This window comes from Phoca vitulina, unplaced genomic scaffold (assembly GCF_004348235.1).
Source record: "Phoca vitulina isolate PV1807 unplaced genomic scaffold, GSC_HSeal_1.0 scaffold17, whole genome shotgun sequence".
In the NCBI taxonomy this organism is placed as follows: domain Eukaryota; kingdom Metazoa; phylum Chordata; class Mammalia; order Carnivora; family Phocidae; genus Phoca; species Phoca vitulina.
In genome coordinates, this window is record NW_022589720.1 from 24,610,210 (window position 1) to 24,632,199 (window position 21,990).

A 21,990-nucleotide genomic window follows, 5' to 3' on the forward strand; every position below is an offset into this window, starting at 1 on the left:
CACCGGGACAGGGCTCTGGACTGTGTTCCTAGCCATGTACATGCCCCATGTGAACATACTTCCTCCTCTCCGCACGTATCAAAATCCTTCCCACTCTCCAGGGCCCAGTGCCAGTGTTTGCTCTTCTCTCTGCTCTCCCAAAACTCCCACCATTACTGTCACACCACTCACCACGTATTGCCTTGCATCATGACGTACTGTCTGGATATGTCACATCTTCCACAGAGAATATAAGCGCTAGAGGACAGAAAGAAGAAAATAGGCATAAAAATGTTTCCCAAACTGCTAATGTCTGCAATCATCTTAACACTGATTTTGCATTCTCCAATGCATTGAGCATACTGACAAAATTAAGAGTATGTTCCCCGAATTAAAGTTTACAACTAACTTTTAAGATGTCCTTATCACAATGAGACTAGCAATCAAATTCAAATATAATTTGTAAACACAACAGTTATCCTTGATTTCATCCTCAGCTTTCCATTGAAGAATGCTGTGAACATGAATGACTTTCCAAATATTTAAGCTTCAGCAAATATTTTAAAAACTCAAATAAATATTAAATACAAAAAACTTTAATGTAGAAGCATCTTCCTAAAGTCTAACTAAAAGTTTTACCAATAGGCTTAAGGTAGATTTTTACAAAGGTTCAAGAAAATAATGTCAGATTATCTAGCTGTATCAATCACTGTGCTTAATAACTAGCAGGCATCAAATAATATGTGATTTATGATTATCATTCAGTCTAAGGCCTTCATGATAAACCTAGGACCTACACAGTTGATCCTGCCACCACAGGCTACTCATGGCTCATAGCCAACAGAATCCAATTCAAACTCCATACTTGGCAATTAAGGCCTTCTACAACCTGGACCCAACTTCTTCTAGGCTTATCCTCCATCACCTTCCCTATGAAGTACCTATAACCCCAGATTTTCCCAGTTGCCTAACATACCAGGTACTATCACCCAGCTTGCTCTTTGCTCCCGCTCTTCTAAAATCCCCTGCTCTATGAATCTGCCCACTGACTTTCATCTACCTATGTCAAATGCCACCTCTTCTGTGAAGCCTTTCCTAGTTCCCTTTAGAAAGTAATCCCATTCCCTCTAGACTTACTTACTTCTTTTACAGCACTTACCAGAGACTGTCTCATATTATAGTCATGTGTGCACATTTCTAACTCCTCCACTAGATTATTAGCTCCTTGAGGACATGGGTTGATTCATAGTCATTTCTGTATCCTTCACAGCCCCTGGCAGAACATCCTGCACATAGTAGGTGGTCAATAAATGTTTACTATCTCATCAATGGCATATGTTTCTATGTTGCTACTGTACACTTCCCTTTCATATATATCCATGACATATTTGCATTATCAAAACCAGACAAAGAGTAGGCCTTTTCACAGATTCATGCGATATTCAATGAGCCTACACAAGTCGCAGGCCCTGTGGACTCAAAGTTGAGTAAGGCACATAGCCTGCAAGACTCAAGCTCTGAATTCACTTTTAAAAAAAATACATTTTTAAAAAATAAATAAATAAGGCAATAAGCAAGAGAAAAGAGGTATGCACAGGGTCTAGGGGAACACAAAGGAGTGTGCTGAACCTAGAAGTGGGAAACAGGATCACTAACACTTGTACAGTGTGTAATAGTTGAACTTTTGGGATTAGATCCTCATGGATGTTTCTACAGAGAGAGCATCTGGAAACACTGATTATGAAACTGACATATCGAAGGCATAGTCAGACTGTGTTATGGATGCAAACTTTAATTCAAAATCAAAAGTCAAGGAATTGACTGCAACTGGAAAAGTACTTATTTTCTGCGTCTGTCTACTCCTACGTTGCGGTTTGGAAGCAGGGAAACCGAGGGAGCTGTCTCGCATAGTTAAAACGTCCAGGAACATCAGTCTATGTTGAAAGAGTTGCAAAGTGTGCCCACGTTTTTAAGAACAACACCCTTTCCCTCACTTGCATCCCCAAGCCAGTCACCTTCGTCCAGCGGATTTGTAATTGCTTGTTTCCCTGTTTGCATCTCCCGCCAGACTGTGAGCCCCACGAGGTAAGCGCTCGGCTCACCGTCTCCCTCCGCTCCGAGACCCGGGCGGCCCCAGGCCTGGACCACCGCATGCGCTCCATAAATGAATGAAAGGCCGCATTTTTCACTTCTATTTGTTTGCGGGATTCGGGCCTAGGGTCGCTTTTTTGCCCTTAGCTGCAGATCTGAAGAGGGATTGCCCGACCTTAACTCGAAAGCGCCTCTCGCCCCAGCCCCGGACTCCAGACCCGTTTAAACCGGACACTCGGAAAGGCTCCCTCTGCAACACCCGCAAGTTGCCCCTTTTACCTACAAAAGGCTCTCGGGCCGCGAGGTTACCGTCAAAGCAAAGCCAGGCTTATTCTGCAGCCGCCAAGACCATAGCGCCACCCGCGCCTCCGGAACAGGAAACCGAGGAAATTAAAAAGCAAACCTGGGAAAGCTGGACCGCGACAGGGAAAGCTCTTGGGCTGGCCACAGCGCCTTGTGCTCGGTGACTGGCGCGTCAATGAGAGCGATGGACACACAAGCCAATAGCCTTCGTAGAACGCCCCGGCGCCCGCCCCCTGCCCTCTACATCTTCCAATGAGAAACCGCAACCGGGTGAGCGCGCGTTTCCACCCGGGAGGGGCTGTGGGGCTGCAGCTCCGGCGTTCCGGGGTCCTAGCCTCGCGACTGCGGCTCGCTGGGATGCTGCCGCGCGGGAAAAGCATGGGCGACTCTGTGGGAGAGCGCGGTCGCCTCCGGCGCTACCCCAAGCTCCCGGTGTGGGTCGTGGAGGATCACCAGGAGGTGAGCCGACGGCTGCTTGATCCTGGGGCAATATCGCGCCAGGGCCAAGGAGGTTGCGGAGCCTCCGCATTGAAGGCCAGAGATAAGCAGAATTTGTTATCCGCGCGAGTTCCATTGCTGTGGGGAAAAGCACCGAAACGACTAACTTGGGAGACTAGGCGCTGACGTTTATTGAATCGCTTACTATGCGTTGGGCAACTCATTTAACCTTTCACGGTTTGCCCAGAATCCCACACCAACAACTGGCGGCGTCGGGATTCGAACCTGAGCTTTCTCACTGCAGAGCCCCGTGTCCCTAACCTGCAGGATGACGCAGGCTTCCAGCTTTCCCCGGCGTCTCCATCACGGCACGGCTGTGTGTAGGTGGGAAGCTTTTTGTAAAGAATGTGGGCTGCCGTCTGTGGTATAGGGACTGTCATCGTAGCACTCAGGGCTGTTGGTATTGTGTGCTTAGCGTGTACAGAAATCTTTTTACAGCGAGCCCTGCTTTTATAAACACGAACGATATTTCCTATTTTTATGGCAGTGCTACTTTGGAGTAGCTAAAACGGTGCCTTAATCTGGTCTTCTGGAAGGGAGGCCCGTGGATTCGAGACTTTTTTTTTTTCTTTTTTTTAATTAATAGGCCTTGGAAGATCTCTAGTTATGAAAGGGGGAGAGGATGATTCCGGATTTATGGGTGGAGAAAGGAAGTTGAGTTTCCCAGGACCTAGAGATAGTGTGTATGGGCCTGAGAAAGAAGCACAAGGGCGGGTTAAGCGGTGCTTTCAAATTCAGTATTAAACCTAGAACTACAGGGACTGTAACAGGACAGGAACCTTAGAGACCGCCTAGCCTAGCTCCATCATCCTAAGGTATGGAAAAGGCCAGAAGACCCAAGGTAGCTTGAACACATCCTTATGCCGGAATGTGTATTAACTACCAGTGTTTTCCTGAGGGCCAATCCTTGCCTGTTTACCCACATTATTTTCTGAGTTTGTGATGGGGCAAGATGGCAGCAAGAGACGCCCATTAAAGCCTTTGGAGGTGCAAGCTGGAACTTCTGAGGAAAAAATAAAGCTTGGGAACGCTATCTAAACCCATCTACAGTGAACAAATTTTGTATTTTCCTACTTTTTAGCAACTCGGAGTGCTTCAAATTATGTGTAGTTATGTTAAGCATTGTTTTTCAGGCTGCAGCTGAGCATATGCTCATGATTGCAGTGCTAATTCCGAATGTGTGCCTGTGTTTTTTACAGGTCCTGCCTTATATATACCGGGCCATTGGCTCAAAGCATCTTCCTGCCAGTAACATAAGTTTTGTGCATTTTGATTCACATCCAGACCTCCTTATTCCTGTGAATATGCCAGCTGACACAGTGTTTGACAAGGAAACACTTTTCGGGTAATACGTGGTTTTTGTTAATGATTTTTTTTTTTTAAAGTAGACTCTGCCCCCGATGTGGGGCTCAAACTCAAGACCCTGAGATCAAGAGCCACATGCTCCACCAACTGAGCCAGCCAGGCATCCCTCTTAATGATCTTTTATGTGTTTGAAATACAATTTGCAGTACATGATAAACAAGGGAAATAGACTTTGCTGAGCTCATGAGTTTTGTTTTTGTTTTGTTTGCCTTTTTTATTTTATTTAGAGCAAGTGTTGACAGACTTTTTCTTCAAGAGCCAGATAGTAAGTGTCTTAAGTTTGCTCACTGTATGGTCTCTGTTGCAACTACTTATCTCTGCCCTTATAGTAGGAAAGCAACCATGGACGTTGTGTAACAAATGGCTGTGGCTATGTTCCAATAAAACTTTATTTACAAAAACAAGCGGCTTAGCCAATGTTTGCCAACCTCAGCTTTAGAATATAGAATCTTAGAAGTAGAAGAGACTTTAGAAGTTACCTAAGCCAGTTCTCCCATCCTCTCCCCTTTAAAAGTCTGGATACTAAGGCACAAGAAAATGTGTTTTAAACACGTTGTTCAATGGTTGTATAGGCAACACATCTTTAATTTGTATATCCTTCCTTCCAGTATTGAGTCCTTCCAACCTCTAAATTTGTACTACTTTCCCCGAGAAGGGTCATATATAATATATTTCTAAATAAAGACTTACTAGACTCTCTTCTGTAATAAAGTTCTCTGAAATTCTGCCACTGTCTCATTATGTATGCATTTGTTAGGATGTAGCCTAGTCATACAATGTAAAAAATTACATACATAGCAGTAATTTTTCTTTATAATATAAAATTAAAAGATAGATGCTAGCATGAATTAACTTTAGCCTACTACGTTTCTTTCAGTTGACCTTTTCCAGAACCCCATTTTAGAGAACTAATTTCTAAAGAAATGTGGTAGCTCTACCATTGTTGTTACTCTCTTTTATATTTAGAGGTTTTATATTTTAGAAATTGAAAAGAATTATGAAACAAGTATGCAGGTTGTATAGTTAGTCATAGAATAATAATTCTTAAACTTTTTAGTCTGAGAATTCCTGTACACCCTTAAAAATTACTGAGCATTTTTCTAAGTGTGAGTTATATCTATTCACATTTACCATATTTGAAATTAAAACTGAGAAATGTTTAAAATATTAATTCATTTCAAAATAGACTTCAATATGTTAGCATAAATATATTTTTATGAAAAATATATTTTCTAAAGCAAAAAATATAGTAAGAAGAGTAACAATGTTTAAGTTTTTGCACATCTCTTTGATATTTGTCTTTATAGGAGACAGCTAGATTCTCATATCTGCTTCCACATTCAGTCTGTTGCCATATGTTGTTTTGGTGGAAGTAAATGAAGAAAATTTAGAAAGAGTATTTTCATAGCCTTTTCAGATAATTATGAATATTCAGTAGCATACCAAAACTAACAAGTAGTGGTTTTTTAAAGCTTAGTTCGAATGTAGAATCCAACAATTCAGATTCAAGTCTGAATAACCATTGTATGTTGATCAGTCTTTCTTTCAAGAAAAATGGTGTTCAGCTTTCAATTGAATCACAAGTGTTTTTCCTTGAGACAACCGTTGTACTTCAAAGTATGTAGCAGGAGTACTTTTTGTGCATTTCTCATTTTGCCACCCAGAATATTTAAAATGTATACTCAGGATCAAGGTTTAATAAAATTATGAAGGACCTTTTTACATGAAACTGGCTTTGGGAGGGGGCAGTGGTGCTTGGTAGTGAAGAATACAGTGACTACTAGTAGAGTTGGTGCCATCGCCTTGATTAGTCTTAGGATACCAACCCACCATTGTTTTGCACCATCAGTGCAAATGTCAATACAATGAAAAGGGGAAATGATGCCTTAATGCCATCAGGAAAATTGTTAAACTCTTGTTCTGGGTGAAATTACATTGGGGAAAAGCCACTCACTAGTAGTTTCCATGCTTTCTATTTCTTTTTCAGAGAATTAAGTATTGAGAATTGGATTATGCCTGCAGTTTATGCTGGCCATTTTTCTCATGTGCTGTGGCTTCATCCCACATGGGCTCAGCAAATCCGAGAGGGCCAACATCACTTTTTAGTGGGCAGAGACACTTCTACCACAACAATCAGGTAATTTCCTCATATTTATGAGTATAAGAGGGAATGAATGCTTCTTTTATCTTATTTTGAATCCCCATAATAACTCATAAGTTGTCTACATGCAGATGGGCTCAGATTAAGCCTCAGCTCTTTTAAAGAGTTCTCAAAACACCAGGAACAAGTTTTCAAGTCCCTTGACCTTCTTCACATACCATTTATATTTTGTTGCTGGTCACGTTGGTTTTGAATAATAGGATCTTCATCTTCTGGAATTCTGGTTCCATTGATGACTAATTCCATTCATTAAATGAAGTACCTTATCTATTTATCTAATGATGCATTTTACTATCTCCTTACAATCTAATTATTGTCTGCTGAATTTAACAATTAGTAGTGAAAAAGCAAAATTACCTCATTTCAGATTTTTTTTTTGGTAAATCCAATGACTAAAAAGTAGATTTGGGGTTTTAGTTTTAGTAATATGATTAGCTTTAGATAATTAATCTAAATTAAGTTACAGCATTCTTTGACTTGAGTTACATGTGCAGCTGGTTTTGTTATATAAGCTCTTTAACCGATGTTTTATGGATATTGCAATACTGTAATTATCTTTAGAAATATCGTCGTGTTCTTGACTTTCTACATTATTTTGTGATGGGATGAATGTTTTAAGCAGTGAAACCATAACTTTCTCAAAGGTGAAGGAGAATGGAATAAAATGGTAATACATTGAAAATGAAATACAGTCTTTCTCATTGAAAGTGATACTTTTTATTTCTGATTTATCCTTAATGATACTGTTAGTTTTTGTTGTGTGTTCTTATCAATTGCACAAATAACTTTGTTGTGTATCCATGAAAATTATATTTATTGAGGATGTTATACTAAATAAATAAATAGGACTCCACATAGAATAAGTATTATATATAATACTGGTATATGTGAGAGAATGATAGTGCTTTTATTTAGTACTTCAGTGAGTAGACCTAAGTTGACCTCTAACAGGCTTCTGCAAAATCAGATAATTTTGAGTAATCTGAAACAGACATTTGAAACCCAATGTATAATAACAATATTAGGAAAAATTTGATTATCTGGTGATTTTACTTAATCCTGCAAGTAAAAGTTTACAGAAGAGACACACACTCAGGTATGCAGTCTGAGATGCATGTGTTTATACAGATATGAACAAAGTGAAGGGTCCTTTATTAAAGAAGAATACGAATTTAGGTTGGGGGATACAGCCTTTGTCATTCTTTGGATGGCACAATTTATAATAAGCCTGGATATTAGCTGTATTATGTCATTAGTCTTATTTTGGAAAATTAATAGCTTTTTAAATTTAAGGCTGTAGGGCGCCTGGGTGGCTCAGTTGGTTAAGCGACTGCCTTCGGCTCAGGTCATGATCCTGGAGTCCCGGGATCGAGTCCCGCATCGGGCTCCCTGCTCGGCAGGGAGTCTGCTTCTCCCTCTGACCCTCCCCCCCTCATGTGCTGTCTCTCTCATTCTCTCTCTCTCAAATAAATAAATAAAATCTTTAAAAAAAATAAAAATAAAAAAAAATAAATTTAAGGCTGTATAGCTGGAGGAAGGTGAGTAGGAAATAAATATTAACCATTATTTTAGTTGGATAGAGCCCGACTCTGAAAGAAGCATTTAGTTTTGCTATTCCAAGTACTTGCTAAGGCATAATATAGTTGAAAAGCTAAGAACATACTGATATGTCCAAAATCAGAAATCTGTAACTTGTAAAATGCATTCTGCATGTATATAAGATATTTTGAGGTTGTTTTCCATATTAAAATATTACGGTTATACAGAGTTTGGCAAAGCTTTGAAACACATCAGAGGGAGCTTTTGTTAAGAGAAATTATTTCCAGATGTAATTTTTCTCTTAAGTGATTATTTGGATGAAGTTGCTGCTGGTATGAGAGTGATTCAGAACACTAGCTGAAAGAGGATCATTTATTTCTTTCTTTTATTAGAGTTTACCACACACAGTCCAAGGCCTATGTGGCAGTTTACAGGTTTGGAAACCCCATTTCCTTTTATCTTTTTGCTTCATCTCCAGAGCATTGCCTTTGTCCTCATAGCCCAGGGTGGGCTTGCCAATTGCATGTTCATGCACCAGTCAGCAGGTAGAGGGGAGCAAGGTTATATATGCTTCTCTTCCACTCACAGCCTTAGTCCAGGACTTAGTCAAATAGCCACACCTCGCTGCGAGATCAGCTATGAAGTCCAGTCTCCTTCGGGCAGTTATGTGCACAGCTAAAACTAGGGGGAAAACTATTTCTGTAGAAAAACAGGAATTAACGAAAGTAGAGAGAACTCTTAGTTTTTGTTAAATATGTTCTTTGTTACATTTCTGCAGTGCTTCGGAAATGCTATATGAAATGTCAGCTAATTTGTCCATTTGTCTTTAAAATCGTTTTTTTCCTCTAATCCAGGGTTACAAGTACAGATCATTACTTTCTAAGTGATGGTCTTTATGTAACTGAAGACCAGCTAGAGAACCAAAAACCTTTACAATTGGATGTAATTATGGTAAAACCTTATAAACCCTGTAACAATCAAGAAGAAAATGATGCAGTGTCTTCTGCTAAGAAGCCAAAGCTAGCACTGGAAGACGCAGAAAACACTGCCTCTACTAAGTGTGACTCTTATTCAGAAGGACTGGAAAAGGACACAGTGACACAGAGGAGGGACCAAACTTGCCTAGAGCAACCATGTTCATGTTCTTCTGAAAGCCAAGAATGTCAGACTACAGTCAGCACTGCGGAGATTCTGGAAATTTTGAAGAAAGGGGATGCATTTATTTTAGATATTGACTTGGATTTCTTTTCAGTCAAGAATCCCTTCAAAGAAATGTTCACTCAGGTAAATGTGGTATTTTTGAAATGTAGATCTTGAGAATTGTATGACATTTCTCTAGATCAGGGATCAGCAAACTTTCTGCAAACAGCCAGATATAATTACTTTATTGGGGGTCCCAAATGATTTCTATCACACATTGTTCCTTGTTGTTGTTAAACCTTTTTAAATCATACGCACCTATTTTTTAAATTGAATTATGTACGTACCTTTCTTAACTCAAGGGCCATACAAAAACAAGTTGTAGGTTGTGGGTTGCTGATCCCTGCTCTAGATAGTATTTATTATTTCATATTTATTAATTGGGGTAATATGTATGTGGGTAGTTGAAAAAACTAAAATCCCATGGTACAAGAAAGCGTATGCATTAAAGAATGTCACTTTCTCACCCCATTCCCATTCCCTCAGTTTGTTACCTCAGAAACAAACATCATGGCCAGTTTCTTGGTGTATCTTTCCAGAGATATTCTACATATATAAAGTGCTGTGTGACAAATTTTCCACTGGACCATGAGATGCCTGATTACACATGTACTATTTATAGCTAATGATTCAGGCCTGTGATCCTTAGGGTACCTCATCAGATCTTAAATGCAGAAAGCCAGACAGTATTAGCATGCACAGATCTGAGATGGGACATTTAAGAAACCAATAAATTCATGCTCCAAGTGAGCATTCCTGGGTGCATTTTATGACACAGTAACTGCTTACTTTAAGATTTGGGAGGCTGTTCCAAGTCTATTCTTTTTGGGATTCAAATTAACTTTTTTCTACCTAAATTCAGTGTTGGATTAGAATGATGTTGCACTTTATGATCCTAATTCACATATGTATCGGAAGCCATTGTGATTTATCAAAGACCTCTAAATAGGTATTGATTAAAAAATAGGTAAGATTTGAGGATTTAGTGTAATCTGAAACAAGAATGGGGGACCTAGAGTACTCTCCCAAGTTGCAAATAAGGGAGAAAAATTGCTATTTCTTCCTGCTCTTGTACATGGAGCCAGTGGTTATAACCATAAGTTCTTAGAATCATGAAATGACCTTAGAACTATTTAGAAAACTTGAATAGGCATATCTGAAAGCTGAAGAAACTGACTTTAGGAATTTATTTTACAAATATACTCATCAAATATTTTTAATGAAAATTACTACAAAGTTATACAAGGAACCTAATGGCAGTTACTCCTTTTCCAGTGCTATTAGGAAACCTGGGAAGTGGAGATTTTTGTATCCTTTTTTTTAAAGAGCATGTGCAGAAGTCCAGAGCAAGTTAAGTTCTGTTTGTTACTTCTACTGCTTATTAGCTGTATGATCTTGGGAAAGTTACGTAACCTTTCTGACCCACAGTTTCTTCAAGTATAACATCAAAATAATCAAACGCAATGCATAGGATTATTATGATGAGGGTAGTGGCACAACATTGTGCTTAATGAACTTCAGCTCTTGCATATAAACTCTTCCCATACTCCTAAAAGGGATTATTGGGACCAGATATACCCACCTCTAATGGGGCTATTTAGCATGCTAAAGGAGAGACATTCTCCTGCAAAGTCTGTGCTTAGAAGGCATCTCATTCTTCATTGTATCTGCCCCCCAGTATTGCCTTTGAACTTCTGAGTTCTCTTCAGTGGCTAGGGAAAGGGCTGCAAAGTGAACATGGAGAGTTTTTGTTGTTGCTATTAAAGACATGTATATTTCCTATACATAGCTAAAATCTGTTTAGATCCTTGGATGTATCCATTTAGAATGTAGAATATTATTAGAAATCTTTCATATCAAGTCTTTTTCCATAGCTAATTTTCATACATTCTTGTCGGATAGAGTTCCCTAAAGCAATGACAATGTTTACAACAACATCTGAGTTATACATTTTCCCTGATTTTCACAGACTAATCTTTAAAGGATTATCTAAGATATTCTCCTTATATCATAGCCATTTTTTACTTAAAGCATATCATTGAGAAAACATTTGGTTTTTTTCCTAGTATATGGATTTTTGTTTTGTTTTCCAGGAAGAGTACAAAATCTTACAAGAGTTGTACCAGTTTAAAAAACCTGGTACCAACCTGACAGAGGTATCCTTCATTTGTTTCTTTTGGGTTTTGTCTATTTATCACATATCTAATAATATCTTATAGCTCATTAGAGTGCTCTCAAACATCTAACCAAAATTTGTGTGTTTATTGGGGAAGCCCATGGTTAGTACTTAAGAAGTCATGGTTTTAACTAATTGAACTGCTATTTTCACTGCAATGGGATTTCACTTATTTTTTCAAAGAATAATTATAATCTTGGCTTTTCAATGTGTTTAAAGGAAGATTTGGTAGATTGTGTTGATACTCGAATTCATCAGTTAGAAGATTTAGAAGCTGCTTTTGCTGATTTATGTGATGGTGATGATGAAGAAACTGTACAGAAATGGGCTTCCAACCCTGGGTAAGACCTTGAAACATTTTTTCCCCAACTCTATTTTAGTCCTAGATATATTGTTAAATTTGCTAGATAAATTACTTTTTAATAATCAGTGTTAAGTGCCAACACAAATTTACTAACAATGGTTAGCCTTTACTGAGTGTTTTATATGTGCCCAATTCTAAGATTTTTCTTTTGCATTTATCTCATTTATTCCCTACAACAATCTGATGGCTTCATTGTTATTATGTTCATTTTATACATGAGGAAACTAAGGCACAGAGGTTTAAGTTGCTCAAAATCACATAGTAAGTGGATATGTGCTTAATTGTTGTGCAGTGACTGCCTCTGTGATATATAAGATGTGGTGCTAGGTCTTAGGGAAGATTAAAGATTGGTAAGACAGCCCCCATTCTAAGTAGAATAAGAAAAGAAATTAACCTATCAGTAAAAAAGTAAATGACTAGACAAGTAAATTATGATGTGAAAACTTGCCTCCCTTTAAGGATAGCCCAACTATGAGTAGAAGCTCAAGCTGCCCATGGCATGAGGGAGCAGGATTTGAAAGCTGGATTCTTCATCAGGTCCTCTATTGGGCCGATTGTCTCAGCATTAACATTACCTTGAAAACATGGAGAGAAAAGTTCTTTTGGCGTGATCATCTGTCATTTTACAGGGTGGGGTGAAGAGTGCCTTTAGTATTAAAGCAAGTTTGAAAGAACGTTGACGTAAATAGTATAGTTACTTTTCCCTAAACTAATTCTATTTTTTTTCTAGTGCAGTGTAGTTGACATACTATATTCTATTAGTCTCAGGTGTACAACATAATGAATTGATATTCTGTACATTACACAGTGCTCACCACAGTAAATGTAGTTACCATCTGTCACTATACAATGTTTTTATGATATCACTGACTACATTCCCTATGCTTTAGTTTTTATTCCCGCAACTTATTTATTTTATGACTGGAAGTTTGGACCTCTTAATCCCCTTCACTTTTTTCACCTATCTCCCCACCCGCTCTGGCAGCCATCAGTTCTTTGTATTTATGAGCCTGTTTCTGTTTTTTTTGTCATCTGTTCTGATTTTTAGACTCCATACACAAGTGAAATCATGTGGTAGTTATATGACTTACTTTGTTTAGCATAGTAATCTCTAGGTCCATCCATGTTGTCATGAATGCCAAGATTGCATTCTTTTTTATGACTGGGTAATATTCCATTGTATATACACACCACACCTTCTTTATCCATTCATCTGTCAGTGGACACTTGGGTTGCTTCCATATCTTGACTTTTGTAAATAATGCTGTAGTAAAGATAGGCATGCATATATCTTTTCAAATTGGTGTTTTTGTTTTCTTTGGGCAGATACCCAGCAGTGAAATTACTGGATCATATGGTATTTCTATTTTTAATTTTTGTGGAACTTCCATACTGTTTTCCCAGTGGCTGCACCAGTTTACATTTTTACCAGCAGTACACCAAAGCTCCCTTTTCTCCACATCCTCATCAACACTTCTTATTTCTTGTTCTTTGATTCTAGCCATTGTGACTGGTGTGAGGTCATTTCTCACTGTGGTTTTGGTTTACATTTCCCTGATGATTAGTGATGTTAAGTCTCTGAAATAATTCTTTAAATCATATAAACTCAAAAGGCCAGAAAACTAAAATAGAACCATCAGACACAAACTTTTTTGTCCACATGAGCATAGGAAACCAGAAGTAGCTTATTTTCAAATTGGTCTTCCACAAACTGAGATTATTCTCCACAGTGTAAATATAAGAAATCAGTCATAAGATAGCAACATAAATTAGAGAGTTAGAATAGTAGTACTTTGAGCCACTAAGACTTGTTATGTCATAGTTATTTAAGATAATTCATCAGGTATCTAGAAGAATACAGAAGAAACTGGAATTGAGATTGCCTCTGGGGAGAGGAATTCTATGGCTAAAAGATGAAGTTGTAAGAGAGAAACATCTTTTGCTATGTGTGTATATTACCTATTCAAAATATTCAGTGTAATTTTTGTTTAAAAATAAAATATTGAAAAACATCCCTGAAATATAAATATAAAACTTTATTATCACTAAGGAAAACCATGGTATTATATTTATCACATCAGTAAATATTGACCAGGCACTTTAACATCAGTTCATGCTTTTCCTCTTCAGCATAGAGTGCTAATTCGAAAAACGATTCCCTCCTTTTTGAAATTATGATGGAAAAGGGAGATGTAGAAATAACTCATGGGATATGATTCTTTCTAGAAATATTGAAGAGTACCTATTATTTTGTGGTTCTGTGATGTCTCAAGCCAAGCTTAAAACTTAAAACAGCATGAAAACCTTGGGGTCCCGATCTGGCCCATAGACGGGGCCACCTTTCACTGAAACTCACTGTGCCTGTGAGCGTGCCTGGTTAACTCTTCATCACCTGCAGGGGGTTCTCTCACAGACTTGAAGAAACAATGAGGCTACAACAGAAGAGAGTCCAGAGTGTGGCTGGAATTGGGGGAAAAAAGAATAGCACAAAGGAAAAGTGGGTGAGACAAGCAAGAAAAGTCTCCCCAAACTTACCATGCCCCTGAAGGGCCAGATCCTCAGCATGAAGGAGTCTTCACTATTAAGAAGTAGAGGAGGTAGGTGATTAGGGTCCAGAAGCCCAGCAAGTGTTTTTAATAAAAAGAAAGAAGTAACAGGATGAGTGGATAGATAGGCCTCCATGCCTCCCTTTTTCTTTCTTTTTTCCCCTCCCACCAGATGAGTAGATATTGGTGGGGGAGGCAAAATACTAGAACCATTAATTAATTAATCATGGCTTCCAAAGAGTTCCACCTAAATTAAATCACTTAAAGGCACTATAGTTAGTATACCAAATGGTATAGAACTTTTCCAATTGTAATTGTGTATGTCAAATATGTTCTGAAATTTTTTTAACTTTTGGGAAACTATCTTTTTTCATCACTGTGTGCTAAAGGCACTTAGTTTTCTTGCTGATGAAAATAATTTTTAAAGTCACAGTAGAGCTTCCATTTTTAAAGAAGAGGAAAATCTCAGTTTCTTGAGTGCTAATTTTCAAATTTTAACACAATCTGTAATCTTGTAGGTAAGAAAAAACAGGGAACATCTATTTCTTAATATTTTAAGATGATATTTGAATATCTTTATCTTTCATTTCTCAAACATCATGTGAAACATATTGTTAAAGGTAAATTTTAAGTGTAATAGATCATTTGCTTCTATAATTGTAGTTGAGGTGTGATGTTTAATTGAAGGGTGACTTTTTTCCAGAATGGAATCACTAATTCCACTTGTACAGAGTTTGAAAAAACGGATGGAAGTACCAGACTATGAAATGGTAAATACTTTATATTAAAGTATATAGAAAGGCATTTTTCTGAGTAGAAAAAGTACTTTTTGTTAAAGTGGTTTTCTTTTGTGTTCCAGGAAAGTGTAAATGAATTATTTTTTTAAAATGAGAAGACCTGAAAAAATACATAACTTTTTAGAAGTCAGAATACTAGAAAAGTTTTCCAGAAAAAATAAGCTTTTCCCAATTTTATGTATGAAGCAAAAGTGCTGTGTGTTTTTATTTTGTTTATGGTCAGATCTCTTCTTGCCAGAGAAAAGAAAGTATACAGTTTTTAAAGTTGTCCCTTATTTATTAATTCATTTTCATAGTCCCTTCCTCCTTCTTTCTTTCCTCTCTCTCAAGACTTTCCTGATTGTAAAAACCAAGAGAAAGACAAAAGAAGGTGCTCTGGCAAGTGCATCTCAACTGTATCAGCTCTATCACTGACTTTGTTTGCCAACAGTGATCTGAAAGCTATGGTAAAAGTGGATACCTTCAATGATAATTGCTTTTATTTTTATATCATTGCACAGTTTTTGAAGCATAAATTTTCCCATTTGAAGTTCAAGTGTCTTTTTAGATTTTGTGCCAAAACTGAGACCTGCAAGTCTTCTTTTACTCCTGGTGCTTCTTTGACTTCAATAAATTGTGTTTTTGATCTAGTGTTTTCTTTAGTTGTGGAATACAATCAGACCTCCTTATTTGAAATGAAGTTTATGTACTGATTTAATGCCAACTTTATAAGAATAAAAAAATACGAAAGAATATTTTGGTTAAATTGGAGCTAGTCCAAAACCCACTTTTTTTTTTAATGGCAATTTTTAAGAATGATAGAGTTGGAAGATACTTAGGATTTTAAAATGCTTCAGCTTGCATGACACTGTTGAATGTGTCTTCATGCAGGTCTGCTGTAAATGTTACATTACATCAGGATTTTCCAGTGGTAGATGGGGTTTTGGATATTGCTGAAAGAAGGAAGGGATGGAATGGGCTTGATTGCAGATTATGGAACCAAATATGATGTGCCTATAGCTGCAGGATTAGACCACTAAGTGTTTCAATCCTTTCAGTAGAAAAGAACATGCACAGGGGCGCCTGGGTGGCTCAGCCAGCCTTCGGCTCAGGTCATGATCCCAGGGTCCTGGAATCGAGTCTCGCATCGGGCTCCCTGCTCAGCGGGGAGCCTGCTTCTCCCTCTCCCTCTGCCTGCCTCTCTGCCTGCTTGTTCTCTCTCTCTCTATGTCAAATAAATAAATAAAATCTTTAAAGAAAAAAAAAAAGAAAAGAACATGCACATTCTGTCATTTTCCTACATTGATTGTTCCTAGTTAAAATTTTGATATGTATCCAGAGCCTTCAATAAAATAGATTAATGGGGGTTTTTTCCCATGCTTTGCACTCGTATACACTAGGCAAAACAGTGACATACTGAGTTCCATTTTTCAAAACTTCAGAGGATGTAAAATGTTAGCCCTTGAGCCACTTCTAACTTTCAGGCATAGTTGAGTGCTAAGACTGGAACACCAGTCATTTACATTTAAAACACATCTATAGATGTCAGTAGTATGTGACTGTACATATAAAGGATACATAAGAAACTGGTAACAGGAGAAAGACTTTCCCTTATATCCTCCTGAAGCTTTGAACATAGTACTAGATTAGATGCATGTGTCTAAAAAATATATATATATGTTGAAAGAAGAGGTAAGATGAGAATATGTATAGTTTTATATCCGCTTTTAGAATCTAGGTGAAATGGATAATTTGCTAGAAAATAGGAATTATCAAAATAGACTCAAAGACAGAAACTGAATTCATAATTACAAAATTAAAAAGTAGTTAAAAGAATTATTCCTATAAAAGACATCAGGCCCAAACAGCTGTACGGGCCAGTTCTTCCAAAACTTTAAAGAATAGAGAACTTCTGTAGCACAGAAATTACTAAGGAAGAAAACAGTCCCAGTCCACAACAATATTACAAGATTTGTCAGCAAGGACATTAATGGTTAAAGAATCTTCTAGAAACAATGAAGACTTAACAGTGTAATTTTTAATTTTCTTATTTTCAGGTTCACCAGGCTGGTCTAACCTGTGATTACTCAGAACTTCCTCACCATATCAGCACAGAACAAGAAATTGAGTATCTTATTCAGTCTGTGTATTATTTACTGAAAAATTTACCAAAACCTACTCTTGTGACAATTGCGAGGTAAGTGTGGTAGCCTGAATAATGGCCCACCAAAGATATTCACATCCTAATCTCCAGAACCTGTGTATATGTTTCTTGTATAGGAAAAGAGACTTTGCAGGTGTAATTAACTCAAGGATCTTGAAATGAGGAGATTAGCCTGGATTATCCAGTGGGCCAGTGTGCTCCCAGTGGTCCTTATAAAAGGAGGACAAGAGGGTCAGAATCAGAAATTGAAAGATGCTAGGCTGCTGGCTTTGAAGATGGAGGATAGGGCCACAAGCAAAGGAATGCAGGCAGCCTCTAGAAGCTGAAAAGACAGGGAAACAGATTCTTCCCTAGAACCTAGAGAAGAAGACAGCCCTGCTAGCATCTTGATTATAGGACTCTGTAATAACTTTGTGTTGCTTTAAGCCACTGAGTTTGTGGTAATTTGTTATAGCAGCCATAGGAAATTAATACAGTCTCAATAGATGAATCTAATGATTACTATTACAGTAATTCTAATCAATTTTTCACCTACTCGGCTCAAAATTCAGATGTTATATTTTCTCTTTCCTCTTAGTAATGGTTGGCAAACAACATACAGTTCTTATTGTCTTATCTTTGAAGTTGGTGATACTATTCAGATGAACACAAGAATTCTCATTTATGTGTCTCCAAAGGCTATTTAGCAGCTGCCATGTTTCAGATTTGAGAAGAATGTGCTGAAAGTTACAACAATTTTTTTTATTATGTTATGTTAATCACCATACATTACATCATTAGTTTTTGATGTAGTGTTCCATGATTCATTGTTTGCATATAACACCCAGTGCTCCATGCAGAACGTGCCCTCTTTAATACCCATCACCAGGCTAACCCATCCTCCCACCCCCCTCCCCTCTAGAACCCTCAGTTTGTTTTTCAGAGTCCATAGTGTCTCATGGTTCGTCTCCCCCTCTCATTTCCACCCCCTTCATTCTTCCCCTCCTGCTCTCATCATCATCTTCTTCTTCTTCTTCTTCTTCTTTTTCTTCTTCTTCTTCTTCCTCTTTCTTCTTCTTCTTCTTCTTCTTCTTCTTCTTCTTCTTCTTCTTCTTCCTTTTTTAACATATAATGTATTATTTGCTTCAGAGGTACAGATCTGTGATTCAACAGTCTTGTACACTTCACAGTGCTTATCATAGCACATACCCTCCCCAATGTTTATCACCCAGCCACCCCATCCCTCCCACCCCCCACCACTCCAGTAACCCTCAGTTTGTGTCCTGAGATTAAGAATTCCTCATATCAGTGCAGTCATATGATACATGTCTTTCTCTGTTTGACTTATTTCGCTCAGCATAATACGCTCCAGTTCCATCCACGTCGTTGCAAATGGCAAGATTTCATTCTTTTTGATGGCTGCATAATATTCCATTGTATATATATACCACATCTTCTTTATCCATTCATCTGTCGATGGACATCTTGGCTCTTTCCACAGTTTGGCTATTGTGGACATTGCTGCTATAAACATCAGGGTGCACATACCCCTTCGGATCCCTACATTTGTATCTTTGGGGTAAATACCCAGTAGTGCAATTGCTGGATCGTATGGTAGCTCTATTTTCAACTTTTTGAGGAACCTCCATACTGTTTTCCAGAGTGGCTGCACCAGCTTGCATTCCCACTGAAAGTTACAACAATTTAATAAAACTTTTCTGTGTTAATCTTTGGGCTGGTTTTATATGGAACTGTGAGGTTAATACTTTAATATTTAATACTTTATGACAAATATTTTTTAATGTCCTTTTACCATCCTGAAATGAAATTCATAGATAATCTAACCTACATACATACATAGTTTAAGTATATAGAAATATTATACATAATATATAGATAATATAATTGTCTTAGTTCATTCAGGCTGCAATAACAGAATACCATAGACCATGTGGCTTATAAACACCAGAAGTTCACTCCTCACAGTCCTGGAGGCTGGGTAATTCAAGAGGCAGTCACTCACAGATTCAGTGTGGTGAAGACCTACTTCCTGGTTTACAGACCGCAATCTTCTCCCTATAACCTCACATGGTAGAAGGCGTGAAGGAGCTCTCTGGGGTCTCTTTCATAGTGGCATTAATCTCATTCATGAGGAGTCCACCCTCATGACTTAATCACCTCCAAATATGATCACATTGGGAATTAGATTCAACATAAGGATTTTGGAAGGACACAAACATTTAGTTAATAGCAATAACCTACCTGTACACATAATTTAAATATATGTTTATATATGTATACATACACAAAAATCATTGTAACATAAAAGAAATGAAAGTAACTGATAAAGTAATATGTATTAAAATGCCACACAAGGGGTGCCTGGGTGGCTCAGTCGTTAAGCGTCTGCCTTCGGCTCGGGTGGTGATCTCGGGGTCCTTGGATCAAGCCCTGTGTTGGGCTCCCTGCTCAGAAGGGAATCTGCTTCTCCCTCTCCCTCTGCCCTTCCCTCTCACTTGTGCGCATGCGTGCGTGCTCTCTCTCCCTCTCAAATAATAAAGTCTTTTAAAAAAAAATTTTTTAAAGCCACACAAAACTAGCATCTTTACAGAGTCACTAAATGTAAAGTTACAAGTGCAGACAGATACTCATGTGATGTATTGGCCAAATACCATGAACAGCACTGCCATAGTGACATGGATTTTTCTCGTCCTACCAACCTCTTGGTAAAGTTCTGAACTTAAAGTCCAGTCTTGTCTCACTATACAGAGTAGCTGCATTCCTGGTAAATTTAGTTCATATTTAATCCATTTTCAAAAATACTTTGTTCATATGTAGAAGAGAAATTCTAGGCTCAAGAATTAAAAACAGGTTTTTTCACTTATGTGAGTATTCTGTGGACTTTGGAAAGTATATAGGACACGGGACAAGTATTTATATTTACATTCATATTGCAGGTCTGTCCTGCATATTGCAAGCATTCTGGCAGCCCTGCCCTCTTGCCTTAGCCCCTTGTCATTGTGACAATCAAAAATGTACCTACAGGTTTCCAAAACTCCCTCTTGGGGGTAGCTTCCCTCAAGAACTACTCTAACAGTGTTTTAAAGAAGCCAGAAATCTTTTTGAAAGCATCAAAGTACTCCTTATTTATTAAGGCTTATAAATTAAACTTTTATATATGATATTTTCTCAAACTAGGTCTTTATCCATATGTATATATTAGACAGTATTTAATAATTTTAAATTGCTCTGTCTCATTTATTGTGTGTTATTTACATCAAGTCTCAAAAATAACCTGATCACCAGAGAATGGACTGAGTTTATCAGAAGTCTTACAAATTATGTCTTTAGGTCTGAAATACTTGTGACAAGGACTAAGCTAGATAACTAAATCCATTTCCTTCTATAAAGATTTCCAATCCCACATCTAAATGGCTTTCCTCACCCCAGTCCAGAACCAGGAGACAGTGATGAAATCATTTCAGATCTTAATCCAGCTGTAATTGTCAGTGACATTGTAACTGCTTGGTAACTGAGGTTGTAGTTGGTGATTGTGGAAAGACTCCCCAAAATACAGGTTCCTGCCCCATCCCACTTTGCTCTTTTCTCCTTAATACCACCTGGGAGGGGCGCCTGGGTGGCTCAGTCGTTAAGCATCTGCCTTTGGCTCAGGTCATGATCCCAGGGTCCTGGGATCGAGCCCCGCATCGGGCTCCCTGCTCCGCGGGAAGCCTGCTTCTCCCTCTCCCACTCACCCTGCTTGTGTTCCCTCTCTCGCTGTCTCTCTCTCTCTGTCAAATAAATAAATAAATAAAAGTCTTAAAAAAAAAAAATACCCCCTGGGAAACTAATCCCAAAACCAGCACATCTCCACATTTCATTTTGGATGATCCTACGTACTTCTATAGTTAACAGATCGTTTTTAGAAGTGGACACCTTTTATCAGTTGGAAAGCCTCTACTCTTATAATTTCTAGCCCTACTGTGCCCATAATAAAAGAATGAGAAAGATGCCCAGTCACTAAGATAATAACCCCCAGTATTTCCAGTATCTCCCTTCCAGGGAAACAGCAATCTAATGATTAAGCACTGAGGCTTTGAAGACATGTTGTGTCATTTTGAATCCCATCACCAGCACTTAGCAGCTGGGTGACCTATGCAGGGTAATTTTCTCTGTTTCAGATTCCTTTTAAAGGGGTCCTAAATGTATGTATTTCATAGAGTTGCTGAGAAGATTAAAGAACATAATGTAATGCACCTGACATAGAGTAAACATTTAGTAGCTTTCAACCGTTACTATTCCAAAATTCAACATACCTTCATTTCGATTTTATATTGAAATCAACAAATGCAGATTTTTCTTCACTGCACAGTATGATCTCATCTTATTTACATGTATTTTCCTTTCTCTTTCTCTTCTTGGTTCCAGGTCAAGTCTGGATGATTACTGTCCTTCTGAGCAAGTTGACACCATTCAAGAAAAAGTCCTCAATGTGCTACGCTCCCTCTATGGAGCTGTAGACATACAGCTGGTGTACTTAGCAGAATGTTCTCCATCTTGAAACAACAGAACACTAGGCTCCTATTACATCTTCTTTTTTTTTTTTTTAGGGTTTTCATTAACTTATTTGTAAATGAGTCTTCCAGAAAAGACTTTGTTTTTATATTAACTTTAAGTTAAAATCTTTCAGGTATTTTGAATCTCAAAACAGATATCATCAGTTGTCAAAAGATGACAATTTTTTTGACATCAAGTCTACCCCCCACAATTGATTGTTGCTTATTTTTCTTCCTTTCCATCATTGTCTTCTTCATTTTGTAAGGGTTGGTTTTTTTCCTCTTTTCCCCCT

The 21,990-nt window shown here is 37.9% G+C and overlaps 2 protein-coding genes across 10 annotated transcripts in view; one reads left to right on the plus strand and one right to left on the minus strand.

Annotated features, from left to right (window-relative positions):
- Positions 1 to 2,578, minus strand: part of DROSHA (drosha ribonuclease III) — a 119,889-nt gene extending 117,311 nt beyond the window's left edge. For 2 of the 7 annotated variants that reach the window (XM_032415122.1, XM_032415126.1), the window contains exons 1-3: positions 2,350 to 2,504; positions 1,139 to 1,265; positions 172 to 237 (exon numbers count right to left, since the gene is read on the minus strand). In XM_032415122.1, coding sequence (XP_032271013.1) covers positions 172 to 191 — 20 coding nt within the window. In that variant the 5' untranslated portion in view covers positions 192 to 237; positions 1,139 to 1,265; positions 2,350 to 2,504. Of the gene's footprint in view, positions 1 to 171; positions 238 to 1,138; positions 1,266 to 2,349 lie in introns of all 7 variants that reach the window. The other 5 variants (XM_032415128.1, XM_032415123.1, XM_032415127.1 and 2 more) reach the window with 5 other exon arrangements.
- A 75-nt stretch (positions 2,579 to 2,653) lies between these two features.
- On the plus strand, positions 2,654 to 21,729 carry CUNH5orf22 (chromosome unknown C5orf22 homolog). Of its 3 annotated transcripts, XM_032415331.1 has the most exons (9): positions 2,654 to 2,832; positions 4,071 to 4,216; positions 6,224 to 6,373; positions 8,791 to 9,220; positions 11,230 to 11,292; positions 11,532 to 11,653; positions 14,926 to 14,992; positions 17,056 to 17,195; positions 21,570 to 21,729. In XM_032415331.1, exons 1-9 carry the CDS (start codon positions 2,731 to 2,733, stop codon positions 21,700 to 21,702), a joined length of 1,353 nt encoding a protein of 450 aa, XP_032271222.1. In that variant the 5' UTR covers positions 2,654 to 2,730; the 3' UTR covers positions 21,703 to 21,729. The 3 variants fall into 3 exon arrangements, 2 of the variants coding, with proteins under 2 accessions (XP_032271222.1, XP_032271223.1); XR_004300777.1 differs by lacking the exons at positions 17,056 to 17,195; positions 21,570 to 21,729 and adding an exon at positions 14,075 to 14,273 and having other exon boundaries at positions 14,926 to 14,985; XM_032415332.1 differs by lacking the exons at positions 14,926 to 14,992; positions 17,056 to 17,195; positions 21,570 to 21,729 and adding an exon at positions 14,075 to 14,907.
- Positions 21,730 to 21,990: the final 261 nt, after the last annotated feature.

Excerpts from the sequence above, each read along its gene's own strand:
- CUNH5orf22 (XM_032415331.1), top strand. The coding sequence starts at position 2,731 with ATGCTGCCGCGCGGGAAAAGCATGGGCGACTCTGTGGGAGAGCGCGGT. Across the intron at positions 2,833-4,070 it reads TCGTGGAGGATCACCAGGAG|GTCCTGCCTTATATATACCG; the intron begins GTGAGCCGACGG and ends TGTTTTTTACAG. Across the intron at positions 14,993-17,055 it reads AAGTACCAGACTATGAAATG|GTTCACCAGGCTGGTCTAAC; the intron begins GTAAATACTTTA and ends TCTTATTTTCAG.